Here is a 12581-nt window from a genome sequence, read left to right as displayed (position 1 = left end):
CCATATTTTATAACATTTAGTCCATATATTACGTCCAGATAAATTCAAAGCTTTAACTACAAATTGCATAACCATTACGCCACTGCACCATTTTTCAGAACAGATCATAGTTGATTACCTTTGTGCCAGTTCATTCATGTGTCTTCATTTCACAATAGCATGAAAATTAACTGGCACAGACTTGCTTGAGAAAGGTAACCCAGCGTGTCTGCTTCCATTGTTGTCAAAGTCGTGTTATTGTCAAATGGTAATGTAGTGGAAAGCTGATGGTGTGTTCATGTCCTGTGTGGAAGATTGAAGCTCAGCACTACAGCAGCAGCAGCAGCAGCCATGTTAATGCAATAAGATAATAAATCCATGTTATCCTTTTCAAGATGTCTTCCAGCTGTTAGCCCTGTCGGTTTGACTTTCTGGCAGGTTTTCAACTGCAGTGTCACACCATAATAATGTTACTCTGACAAAAATAGATAAGTACGGGATCTAAAGAGACGTTAATGATTATACTGATGGACGACCAAATCTTTACAGGTAGATTTTATATATTTATATTATTTTATAGTATAGAAATGATTAAGTAGCTATTTTGTAGATATTGATTGATTTATTTAAAGATTTTTTTTTTTTTTTTAAATACACTTATTTGCTGTGTTTCTGAGAGTTACATAAGAAGATCTCACATCTGTTAATTAAGGAACTGGGGCTGTTTTTCTAGCCTAGCTTAGCATAAAGACCAGAAGCAGAGGGAAACAACTAGCCTGGCTCCTGTCAAAGTTAAAAATTATTTCTATCAGCATCTCTAAAGCTCAATTATTATCACATTATATCTCATTTGTTACAATCATACACAAAAAGTGATGGAAACCTCATTGTGACACGTGGTTGTTGTTCAAGACAGCAAATAACTACTTGTGAAACCACAAACTGTTGTTTTTACATTTCTCTTTCTATAAAAGTTAAGAGGTAAATGTCAGTTTTTGAATTTACCGTTCAGTCCTTCGGACAGAGCTGGGCTAGGTATTTCCACCTACTTCTAGACACTATGCTAAGCTAAGCTAATTGCCTCCTGGCTCCAGCTATGCACTTCTTGTGCAGCCATGAGACTGGTATCAATCTTCTTGTCAAACGCTCAGAAAAAAAGTTTTACAAAAATTGCATTGATAGACATTGTTTAATATTTCAGTATATGTGCCATAGTTAGCCAAAGTAGGAGAAACATTTAAAAAAAGAGCAGTAATGAAATTTTTACACAATTTGTTTTAAATGGGCTAAAAGATGCAAAATTTCCAGCACAGAAAGTGCATGAAATGAGAGATACATTTCATCTGTTTTAAATTAGCATAGCTCCTGTCTTTCTTATAGCTTTAACCCGTCAGCACAGTGCTAATGTGTTAATTATCTACCTCTCAACCATAGAGCTGTGTGGAAGTGAGTGTCCTTGTGATTTCAGGTGTGTATATATGTGAGGGTTTTGGGGCTGAGGGAGTTTAGGTCATGGGTGAGTACACCGACACATCGCTGCACTCTGGTACTGTTTTCTTCACGGCCCCCTGTGCCAGCTGCTCCATGTGGATCTGATTACAGTCATAGCCAACAGACTCTTATTAACTGGGAGCAAACATTCTCACACACACGACAGAGAGAGGTTCATCCAGTGACTTGACATGTTGCATTTCATTCAAGGACAAACTCCAAACTAATAAAGAATAGCCTTGAAATGACATGATTTCAAAAGCATGTCACAGACCAAAAAGCAGGAGAGCAGAGGAAAGTCTGTTTTATCCATCATAATTATGGGCTAGACAGTAAATGGGGAGATGGCTTTATGAAGCTCCAGCAAGCTGCCAGTCAGTTTTACAAGTCATGTTCTTCTACCTACTTCTGTCTGCACACAGAGGTCTGAAATGACAGTAACACACATGCACACTCTTGCCACATCATCACCGAAATCTTTTTCCTTTGTTTCTCCGTAGAACATCGACATCCAGAACTTCTCGTCCAGTTGGAGTGACGGGATGGCGTTTTGTGCTCTCGTCCACTCCTTCTTCCCCACCGAGTTCGACTACACCGCCCTGTCGCCCGGCAACCGTAAACACAACTTCGAGCTAGCCTTTGGAACCGCAGAGTGAGTGGCGGCAATATCACAATTTATGTTAATGCTGTTTCTGTCAGGTTTATTGATATGATGCAGTTTTAGCCACAACAATATCATTTGGACAATCACGGCCCCCAGAGGATGGATCCTAGTGACTCTGGTGAAAACAAAAATGTTATATCGATATTTTTGTTTTGTTGTGAAATATATCAGCAACTATTGAATAGAATGCTATTAAACTGCATGAAGTGGATTAATTTGATTAACTTCTAATCCTATGGAATCATCATAACAGTTTTTTATTGATCACCTGCAAAACTAATGACGTTCCCATCAGCCTCAGTTGTACATTGTTTTTAGTGCTAATTCATACCTGGGAGTTTCCCGTATTTCACGATGATCTCCCGGCGGCGTCCCATTTTGTTGTTTCTCCTGGGAAACTCCAGTAATTTTCACGGCCCTCAACCTTTATTATAAATAATCAACTTTTTTTTCCAGTACAGCGCAGGCGCGTGGTTCAATGAATTGAAGTCTTACAATCCCTACAGTACCATGCTTGTTTATTGTCTACAGTCTGTAGACGATGATGATGAATCAAATTCAATTACACCAGTTGATGAAGCATGTACTACACAACAACTTTTGTAGTCACGGGCTCACCAACAAAGAATTCAAGAGCAACTGCCGGAACATCAGACCCACACACACACAAACAACAACAGCAGACCATCATTTCCACCAAAATACAGACCCACAAAACGCTGTAGCAGAACCAAAAACACCATCAACCTAGCAAAGAGCTGGGCAGATGTGTTGTCACCATACAGCATCTAGGCCTGTGCCTGACTAACATTGAAGGCATAGACCACAATACTCTAAATATTCCACATTATCTCATTCAACATTACATATAGTGTCCTGTACTGGTCCCAATACCAAAATGAATGGAAAACATAGGACTCTATTTGCTCAAAAGCCTAAGCTGGAGTGAATCCTATCTTTTACATTAATTCAGAAGTGAGAAACACATGAATTCTATGGAAAAGTGGAATATGGGTTTATTTATTTATTTATAAAACAGTTTTTTGTGTGGTCTATGCCTCTAAGGAGTAGGTAGGGTGATGTTTCAGTCCGTAAAGTAGCATAACACAAACTCTATCAAATCAGTCTTACCTTAAAAAATTGACCACAGAGGTTTGGGTTGACCCTCCTGGGCTTTCTTCCCGCACACCCATGATGATGACAAACAATGACCAGCTTTCACCCAGGATGTCAGAAGTGGAGTAGGGTCAAAGATCTCCAAAGGTGGTCCATTGATGTCCACAGAAAGAAGAGAGGACAGACTCATTGTGCGGAGCATGTTGCGAGATTTCCTGTCCGTGTCCTTAACTGCTGAAAATCCCATCTCACAAACAGGGTCACCAGATAAATCTGAGGGTTCGTCAGATGATTAATTAGAGAGGGAAGAAGAAAAAACAAAGTTCTGGTTCACAAATCTGTTTTCAGTTTTCAGACTTGTTCTCTAATCTTTGATTTTTTTTTTTTCAAATATATCATTCATTTAGATCATTTCAACATTTATGGAAATGAAAACCATGTGAGAAGTTTAGAGGGAAAAAAAAAATCACTATTTGGTGGACTGTTAACAACCCAACCCTGATTAAACACTGCTTTTTGTAAGATGTAAGAAGCCAAAAAGTTGAAATGTACTTAATTACTTTCCACCACTGCTAATGCAATTACTAAGCATCCATCACACATGTAGTTTAATATTGTTCAATTACCAAACCAGATAAAACTCCCAAATTCCTGAGTGAAAACAAAGAGGGTGTTTCTTAAAAAAGTACTAACTAATACTAACTAAGCCACCACAGCCAAACAAAAGACTATTAACATAAATAATAAACTCTATATTGATGTCAAAACGTATCTGTACCATAACTAATCCCCCACTGTCTCACTGCTCATGACTGAGCACCAGTGTTAGCTAACATTAGACATTGGTAATGAAATGACAAGCTAACATTGGAAATGAATGGGCTCTATCAGCTAGCTAACATTAGTTAGCTAAACTGTAACTTAAGGTTAAAGTTAGAAACAAGATGATATCAGCATTCATATGTAGATACTTCAATCTGTGTTTAAGATAGTTAAGTGTCTTAAACCAACGGGATAGTTTGTTACTGCCACTTACATTTACCATCACTGTCGCACGGGGGCAGAGTCACGCAGCGCGAACCACTGACAAGAGTAAGGAACGTAAACAAGACTTTACGTCAGGGTCAGGAAATGGTACGGTCCACTTTAGGGGTGTCTGAAATCGTATCACAAAATTCTTCCAAGCATGAATATTGGAACATATTGTAATAGTTATAATTACAGGTTATAAAAATATATAGATATTGCAACCCCACTCCCCGGACTGTTGTTTTTACGACCCTTTGGGGGTCCATCTCTTAATCGGGGGGTCAATCCCCTCGTAATTCGGACCCTGATTTCAACCCATCTGTTACCACAACCTGGCAACTCACAACCTGATTCAGGTAGTGTGTGCAGCTGTTCTTAATTGATCATTGTTAAATTAACAAGTTTAACAAAACTGAATAATTTTATGTTCATGTGACATTTATCTAATGATAAATTAGATATATTAGGCTGATATTGGCTGTTTTCTGAACGTTGTGTTGATACAGGCACCTGTCATATGATGCAGAGCTGAAGCATCAAGTCAATCAGTAGAAGATTAATCAGTAACCGCTTGGATAATCAACTAATTAAGTAATTTTCAAGCCAAAACACCAAATGTTTTCTGGTTCTAGCTTCTCAAATGTGAGGATTTGCTGCTTTTCTCAGTTTTATATAATAATAAATAATAATAAACCCCACAAAAATCTCCCATATTTTGAAATCTTAACATTGACTGTTACGTTAATTAGCAAATGTTAGCATGCTAACAGGCTAAATTAAGTTGGTGAAATACACCATATGTTTTTGAGAGTGAGGCAAGAAGAGATACCAATATGGAGCTGTGTGTTTGTGCACAGTTAAAAAACGAGATACAACATGTTCATTTGTGCGCTTTATAAGTGTCGGTATATATATTTTTGAACTACAAAGAGGCAGCGCTTCCTGTTTTTATGCTAATAGGCTAACCACTTCACAACTCCAGCTGGAAGCAGAACATGTTATTTTTCCTTGTTGGTTTTTTGTACACATTCAACAAATGAGATGGTTCTTGTTAATTAGCGAGCTTTAGATGTGCTGGTAGGCGGATGTTTTAAATTTGTGGACAGAGCTAGGCTAGCTGTTTCCTGTCTTAAAGTACATTAATTGCCTGCTGTTTGTAGCTTCATGTTTAACACACAGACATGAGTGTGGTATTAATCTTTTCATCTAACTCTCAGTAAGAAGGTGAATACGTTTATTTTCCCTATTTAAAAATGTCAAACTACTCCTTTAACTTCTCATTGCTCTCATTACGCAACAGGACAAACACCCATTAGTTAACTGGGAGTCAGTCGTGGTTTCTGAAATTTGCTGAATCAGCCTCAAAGGATTTATGGGCCTTGACTGCATCAACAATGAAAGTTTTTACTTTATTGTGGCTGAATGTTTATTAATTTGTTTTCTTTTATGCTTTGATTTTTATTGTCCTCTGTGAAGTTGCTGTTTTACTCGAGACAACACCATGCACACATTTTATATGGCGATAGTCCTGCCTGTCCTGTCTGCTTCGCCATGCCTTTTTCTTCTGTGTGTTTGGTGAAAGATGTGCATTCCTTTTGCCTGACTGCACAGCTTCACGGAGCGCGGCTTATTGTTTCCTCAGCCAGATACTGCACCTACAGACCACATGCTATAGATCAGACATTATACAGGCACACTGCATGGACGTGAACATGCTGTATGCCAGGGCTTAAAGATACCACTTGATTTATGAATGTGTTATTCTTTTAACACTGCTGTAGGATTAAGCTGGTTTGACTGAAAAACAATATTCACTTGGTCACAGAATCAATCCTTCGTATACAGTGGCAGCTTTAGGTTTGACCTCTTAACGAGATCACAGAGCAGAGACTTATAGGACAATAAATATACATGAATTATTACAAATAGTCTCCTTCTTTAACTCCTCAAAACATGTTTGTTAGAATGTAAAGGAAAAATTTGTATTTTCGTCAGAACTATCCAAGACACAATGTTAGACTCAATCAGTCAATCAATCAACAGAAATTCTGATAATCAACTAATTAAGTCATTTTTCAAGACAAAATACCAAATATTCTCTGGTTTCACCTTCTCAAATGTGAGAATGTGCTGCTTTTCTCTGTTTTATATCATTGTGAACTGAATATCTTTGCATTTTGAAAGGAAAAACAGCATCTTCAACTTTAGGAAACTGTGATTTCCTGACATTTGCTGATATTTTATAGATCAATCAATAGGCCAAACAACCTTAAACCGAATCAGCTGAAACATTTTGATCCATTCCACACAAATATGCATTCTGTTGTATATAATGTATTCTGTTTCATCGTCCATAAATGCTCTTTTTTTCAGCTTAACAACAATGAAATTATGACTTTTCAAAATTTTCCATGCAGATTGAAGCTTTCCCTCCTGACTTGTGTTTCTCTGTCTGTGTCTCCAGAGTGAAGGCGGGCTGTGATCGGCTGATCGAGGTGGACGACATGATGATCATGGGTCGTAAACCAGACCCAATGTGTGTTTTCACCTACGTCCAGTCCCTCTACAACCACCTGCGCAAGTTTGAGTGAAGCTCAAACATCTGGGATTGAAGATTTTCTCCTTTCAGACTCAGACTTTTTCAGCCCCCTCTTTGCTGTGTTCAGCAGGTTCTTCATTGTCTGCACCCAACTCTGAGCTGAAAGGAGATTCAGAGCTGGCTTGGTAGCGCTTTGAAAAGACTTTGCTGCCCCCTGGTGGTGGATTAGTGAACATTCCTGCAGATGCTGCAGGTGACGTGCTCACAGCTCGGACATTGTTGGGGAGAACACTGTGTATGTGTGTGCACCCATGTTGTTTAACACTAATGACACACAAATGTCAGGGCTGGTTTGTCAACAGTAGTTTTTTATTTTTATTTTATTTGTGTGTGTTTGTAGTTGCGATGTATTGGACAAAGAGTTGAAATGTTGCTGTGTCTTTTATTATCACCACAAGATTAGAGTCAATATTAGACTTTAACATTGCACCAGGATGGATGTATGATTCACAAATGTCACTGAAGAAATATAATTGTTTGATTGACACTCGGTTTTTGAATTGTCTCATCATTAGGAAAAACACACAAAAAATGCAGGAAAAAAATGATGATGAGTTGATTGCTGAGTGATATTTACACCCACATGCTTTAATATTGTGTTACTGAAATGAGGATGAGGTATGGGAATGAGATCAATAAACTGTGCTGTTTGACACCTAAATGTAGAGATTGTGTTTCTTACAGAGGATCAAACAGGAGAAAAAAGAAAAGTATTGTAATGTAATGTAACATCACAAAACAAGAAGAAGAGGAAAAAATAAAATAAATAAACTTTAACATGATTCAGGACGAACAGGTTCATCTGGAATCAGTTTGCAGCTTCATACTGTTTGTTTGAGTCTTTTAGTGGCTGTTAAAAACAACAAACTGATGCTGCATAGAGCCTCATCCACCTCAGGCCACACCCCCAGTCAGTGACGTCACTGCAGGTGTTTTTTTTTTTTTTTAAACCCTTGATATTAACTGTAGAAGCCCTGTGGTGGATTTAGTGACAGTAGTGCTGCAGGGGAATAAGAACAGCTGATCAGTTCTCGTGAGTTCGTCTCTTCTGCTCTGAACAACAGGCTTTAAACAAAGAAGTCAATATGATAGAAACACAATAATATGATCAAAGACGGTTTATACAAGAGGGAAAGAGGTTCTTTTATTATATTTTGAATTAAAATGTTGAGAAATTGAGAAAGTGTGTCTCATCTCCTGAAGTGAGTGAAGTTCTCTCCATCAGGAATCAGGTGTGATAATATCACTGTGTGAACTGTGCTGGAGATTTAATAGCCCTGTGACCTACTTGGAAATGTTTTGTGGGATAATTTCACTGTTCAGTTCGTTTAAAATAGATAGATAGATAGAGAGATACTTTTTTATAAGAGCAGCAGGTTGTTTAGTGAGTGACAGAGTTATAAAAAGAGATCACTTTTCTGTGTTATTGGGACATTTGGCTTTTCAAACATGGAGCCATGTCTTTCATAACACATGGGTGATTAGACATGATATTATTATTCCTATCCTGACTTCAGAATTTTGTTAATTTTATGGCATTTTTAAAACAATTTCAAAAGCAAATTAAATTATTATATATATTATAGGCTACTGGTATTTTATTTTCACATAGACCATTAACAATCTTACGAGACTCCTGCGGAAATGAAGCAATGACTGAATTAATCATTGGGTCAATGAATGAATATAATTAATATAAATATAATATAAATTAATAAAATGTATATGAATAAATATATGAATAGAAGTTTTGTTATTTTCCCCTGATCCTTGCTCTGTTATTATAACACACATATATACACACATTTGTATTTACAGTCCTGTAGTGTTGTTACTCAGGTCCTCAAAGGTCTTCAAAGTCAGAGCACTTGAAGATCACATAATGTAACTCAGCATGAAAACAACTCTGCTCTGCTCTCAGTAAACTGGGGGATTATAGAGGCAGAGGTGGACAACACCTGGATTTGCAGGGTGGTGGTGGTGGTGGTGGTGGGAGGTGTCCCGTCTGATCTGGATATAAGAAGTGGAAACTCCTCCTCAGCTGCCAGCATCAGTGAAGGCCGAGCAGCTGATGTGTGTGTGTCTGTGCGTGTGTTTGTGTGTGAGTTGGGGGTTATGGCTCTGTTCATGGACTCAGATTTCTCTCCACTGAAGCAGAACCAGCAGAAAGACATGATGGATTTTAGAGCGTTATTCGGAGAACAGGACCATTGTAAAGGTGAGTTAAATACGATCTACAGAATAATAATAAGATGGATTTAGCATTTTATTTCAATTAATTTATATCCTTGATAAATTTCATTGTTTGCCTCGTGTAGTTGTTTCACTCAAGAAACCGCAGCAGATGCAAATTAATCGATACGACAATGAAACAATTCTCTTTTGGAAGTAACTTCTATCAATGTGAAATTAATTAAACAGCAGAAGTCAAGACGAGAGAATTATTTTCAAAATAAAATAAATTAAAAGATTCTAAACAAGTAGGCCTACGTGTTTTATGCCAATATTATTCTACTGTAAGAGAAAATTATTACCTGAAAATAGATCATATATAAATAATAAATAAAAATTCAAAATCCAAATATCTGGATCTTCTAGATGTATTTGTAAATGGAATTTTTATTTTATTTTTTTCAACATGTGATTTAATTTTAAAGGCCCAGAAAACGTTGACATAACATTATTGTGCTTTTTGACCATCTAAATTTAAATGTTTCTTCACCTCCCTTTTCTCTTCCTCCTTCTTATTTATTATATTTTACGTTGATGTAGGTTATTTTATTTCATTTTATTTTGAAAGTTTGTCTTCCTCCTTTGATTTTATATTAAAAGATGCGCCGAGTGAGAGCGCCGTGTCCTCCCCGGAGCCGGACCGAGCCGCGGGTCTGACGGAGGGTCAGAGGAAGAGGAAGAGGACCATCTTCAGCCGGGCCCAGCTGTCGGAGCTGGAGCAGGCCTTCGCTGTGACTCCCTACCCGGACATCACCCTGAGGGAGAGGCTGGCCGCGCACACTCACCTGCCGGAGAGCAAGATCCAGGTGAGTCTGCTGCTCCTCTGATTAGCTGCAAAACTCCCCAAAAATGATAAAACTATATTTTGAAAACATCAAAATATGACTGATCAAAGGTTTTGTAATTTATTAGATGTTGGTCATCAAGTTGGTGAAGTACATTATTCTCCACAGGTGTGGTTCCAGAACAGAAGAGCCAGGAGTATCAAGACTGGCAGACTCCCCAAGTCCACCAAGCCTGTCCTGGGAGTTAGAGGATCTGTGGAGTCCTGCTCTGGACCCATGACCTCCGCTTTCCCCACGCCAACCACCCTGCAGGACATATTCAGGCAGGAGCAGAACCACCACTCCGAGGACGTCCCGCAAATTTACTCCGACTGGATCCAAATCTACAGCAACCCTGTGTCATCTCCACCGTCTTCCTCGTCGCTCCACCACCAGCAGGCCCCTCTGGGCGCCTCCTCAAAACCCTCAGAGTCTCGACCCTGGGAGGAGGAGCATCACCGGCAGCAGCACCTGGGACCGGCGCTCCCTGGTTTTCTTCCTAGCTCCTTTCCCCAGCCCATGACCAGGCCGCCACACCACCACCCGGCCTCGTCCCGCTCCTACCAGGCTTTCAGGAACTTCAAGCCCCAGAGTTTGGTTCCATCTGGGGCTCATCAGGCCGTGTACGGAGGCGGCGCCGGGGGCGGAGGCGTGCACGCCTCTGTGGACCAAGTAGTCCCCTCTCACCCTCAGCCGGTGTACTGGGAGGTAACTCAGGGCCAAGGACATCACCACCACCACCATCATCACCACCCACAAATGGGACCACAGACCTCCATGGGGTACATCTCAGACCTGATCTACAACGCCGCCATCGTCACCAACTTTCTCGAATTCTGACGACCCTGAACGTGAAGCATGAGCCGCGGAAAATGATCAAACTCACTGAACATTTGTGTCACATCCCCTTGTATTTTCCTCTTACAACACTTTCAATGTCTCAGTCTGTCCCGTGTGTTGCCAGAGGTGATTGTACGTCAAACAAACCTGTAATATACAACATATATATGTGTAGTTGTTGCGTTGTCGTTGGTTTGTCTTTGTTGCATATTTAAGGGAATAAATTGATTAATTTCATCCCAGCTCCGAGTTCAATCTGCTAATTGTTCCTGAAGCAACACAGTCTTGGTGTTTTAGGATATTTCTCCAACCAATAACAATCTACAGCTGCTATTTCTCATGGTACAAGCAACATTTTGCAAAAAATAGGCCGGAAATGGAGAGATGAACATACAACCATGCAAATTTACAATATTTCTAATGCAAAGGAAGAAAATGTGATACTTGCTATCAGTCTAATTGTGCATTAAAAGATCAAAAAACTCAATCAAAAACCAGAGCATCAGGAAGGATAGCTGGTTAGCATCAGGAAGCATTAAAAGGACAGAGAGTCAAGAGACAAATGATGAATCGACAAGTCGGCCATGAGACGGAAAAGGTTGCTCGCTTGCAAACTCGTTTTTCAGGCACATAATAGAGCACCCTCTGGAGTACAAGTACATGGTTGGAAATCACTGTGGAGGTAGGCCTGGTGTTTAATGTAAATAATGTAGTTATTGAGTAAAGTTCCCCAAAATAGGAACCAGAAGTCTCTGGGTGAGCATTGCTTTGACTGAAGACCCTCAGTCTGTATCAATCTGCAAAAGGTCGAGAGCCATGCCTCATTCTTGTCAGTATGTTTGGAGTCTCATGTTGATTTATTAGTAAAGAAAAGACGACTAGAAGGCATCAAATCACCGGTCGACTGGCCTCCTCCGTGGAAACACTTTGGTTCATGTTCATGGATTCTCCTCACAGACGCCAGCTCCTGTTTTCCTGCTCTAAGCTGAACCGCGGCATGTTTAATGCTGCGACCCCGCCAGTATTATCCTTCAAAACATCCTGATTAAAATGATTCCTTGTGGTAAGATACCATGACAGGAATAATTATTTTCTGAGTCAAAATAAATTTTTTTCATATCTCCCTGTTCTGTACGTATCAGGAGGGATAGCTGGACAGAGGGAAGGAAAAAAAAAAAGAAAAATAAGAACTAAATTAAAGCCAGAGCTCAGGGTCTATCAGCTTACAGGCTCTGTAATTCTGCCTGGATTTAAGTTTTGAAATATTACATGAGAGGTATAATACAGAGGCAAATATGACAGACAGTAGCGCCCACTGTTCGTCCAGTGCTGGACAGAGATCTCTGCATATCATAATCATCTTTAATACCAAATAATCTTTCAATAAACCTTTAATCCGGGTGTCAAATCTCAGATCTTAGGACGATACTTTTTATTTTGTATTCCAGATGTAGTTACATCTTTTAATCCTTCCACTGATATGACAGGAGTTGACAAGAGGAGGATGAGGATAGTTTACAGAAAAATATGAATTCATATCTGGAGGAGGGATCAGAGAAGAGCGATCGTCTGTCTCCTGTCGGAATTGTTCAGAAATAAGAAATAAAGTGTTTTTGTTCGGAGGATGTTAAATCTGTTGTCATGGCTGCTGTAGTCCTGGGATACAATAACTGTTTGTTTTTTTATGTGCTGATCGGCTCTGTAGTTGAATTGAAACCAGATCAGCAGACAGTTAATATCACATCTGTCAGGTGGAGATGGATAATAAAATAATTCAGGAACAGTCGGTAAACAGTATTACCGACTG

General features: G+C 39.3%; 2 protein-coding genes across 2 annotated transcripts in view; both read left to right on the top strand.

The window, feature by feature from the left end:
- smtnl2 (smoothelin like 2) overlaps positions 1 to 7539 on the top strand; it is a 32551-nt gene extending 25012 nt beyond the window's left edge. The window contains exons 9-10 of the mRNA XM_023428400.2: positions 1971 to 2122; positions 6744 to 7539. Coding sequence (XP_023284168.1) covers positions 1971 to 2122; positions 6744 to 6870 — 279 coding nt within the window. The 3' untranslated portion in view covers positions 6871 to 7539. The remainder of the gene's footprint in view (positions 1 to 1970; positions 2123 to 6743) is intronic.
- A 1430-nt stretch (positions 7540 to 8969) lies between these two features.
- LOC111671302 (homeobox protein SEBOX) lies at positions 8970 to 10957 on the top strand. The gene is made up of 3 exons (XM_087179863.1): positions 8970 to 9121; positions 9721 to 9916; positions 10064 to 10957. The coding sequence occupies exons 1-3, from the start codon at positions 8994 to 8996 to the stop codon at positions 10772 to 10774; spliced, it is 1035 nt and encodes a 344-aa protein (XP_087035989.1). The 5' UTR covers positions 8970 to 8993; the 3' UTR covers positions 10775 to 10957.
- The last annotated feature ends 1624 nt before the right edge of the window (positions 10958 to 12581 follow it).

This window comes from Seriola lalandi, unplaced genomic scaffold, assembly GCF_002814215.2.
Source record: "Seriola lalandi dorsalis isolate HSWRI2012SDOR001 ecotype SW California unplaced genomic scaffold, Sedor1 jcf7180002054874, whole genome shotgun sequence".
Lineage (NCBI taxonomy): Eukaryota > Metazoa > Chordata > Actinopteri > Carangiformes > Carangidae > Seriola > Seriola lalandi.
Note: the sequence above shows the minus strand (reverse complement) of the source record. Positions and strands in the feature narration are given on the sequence as shown.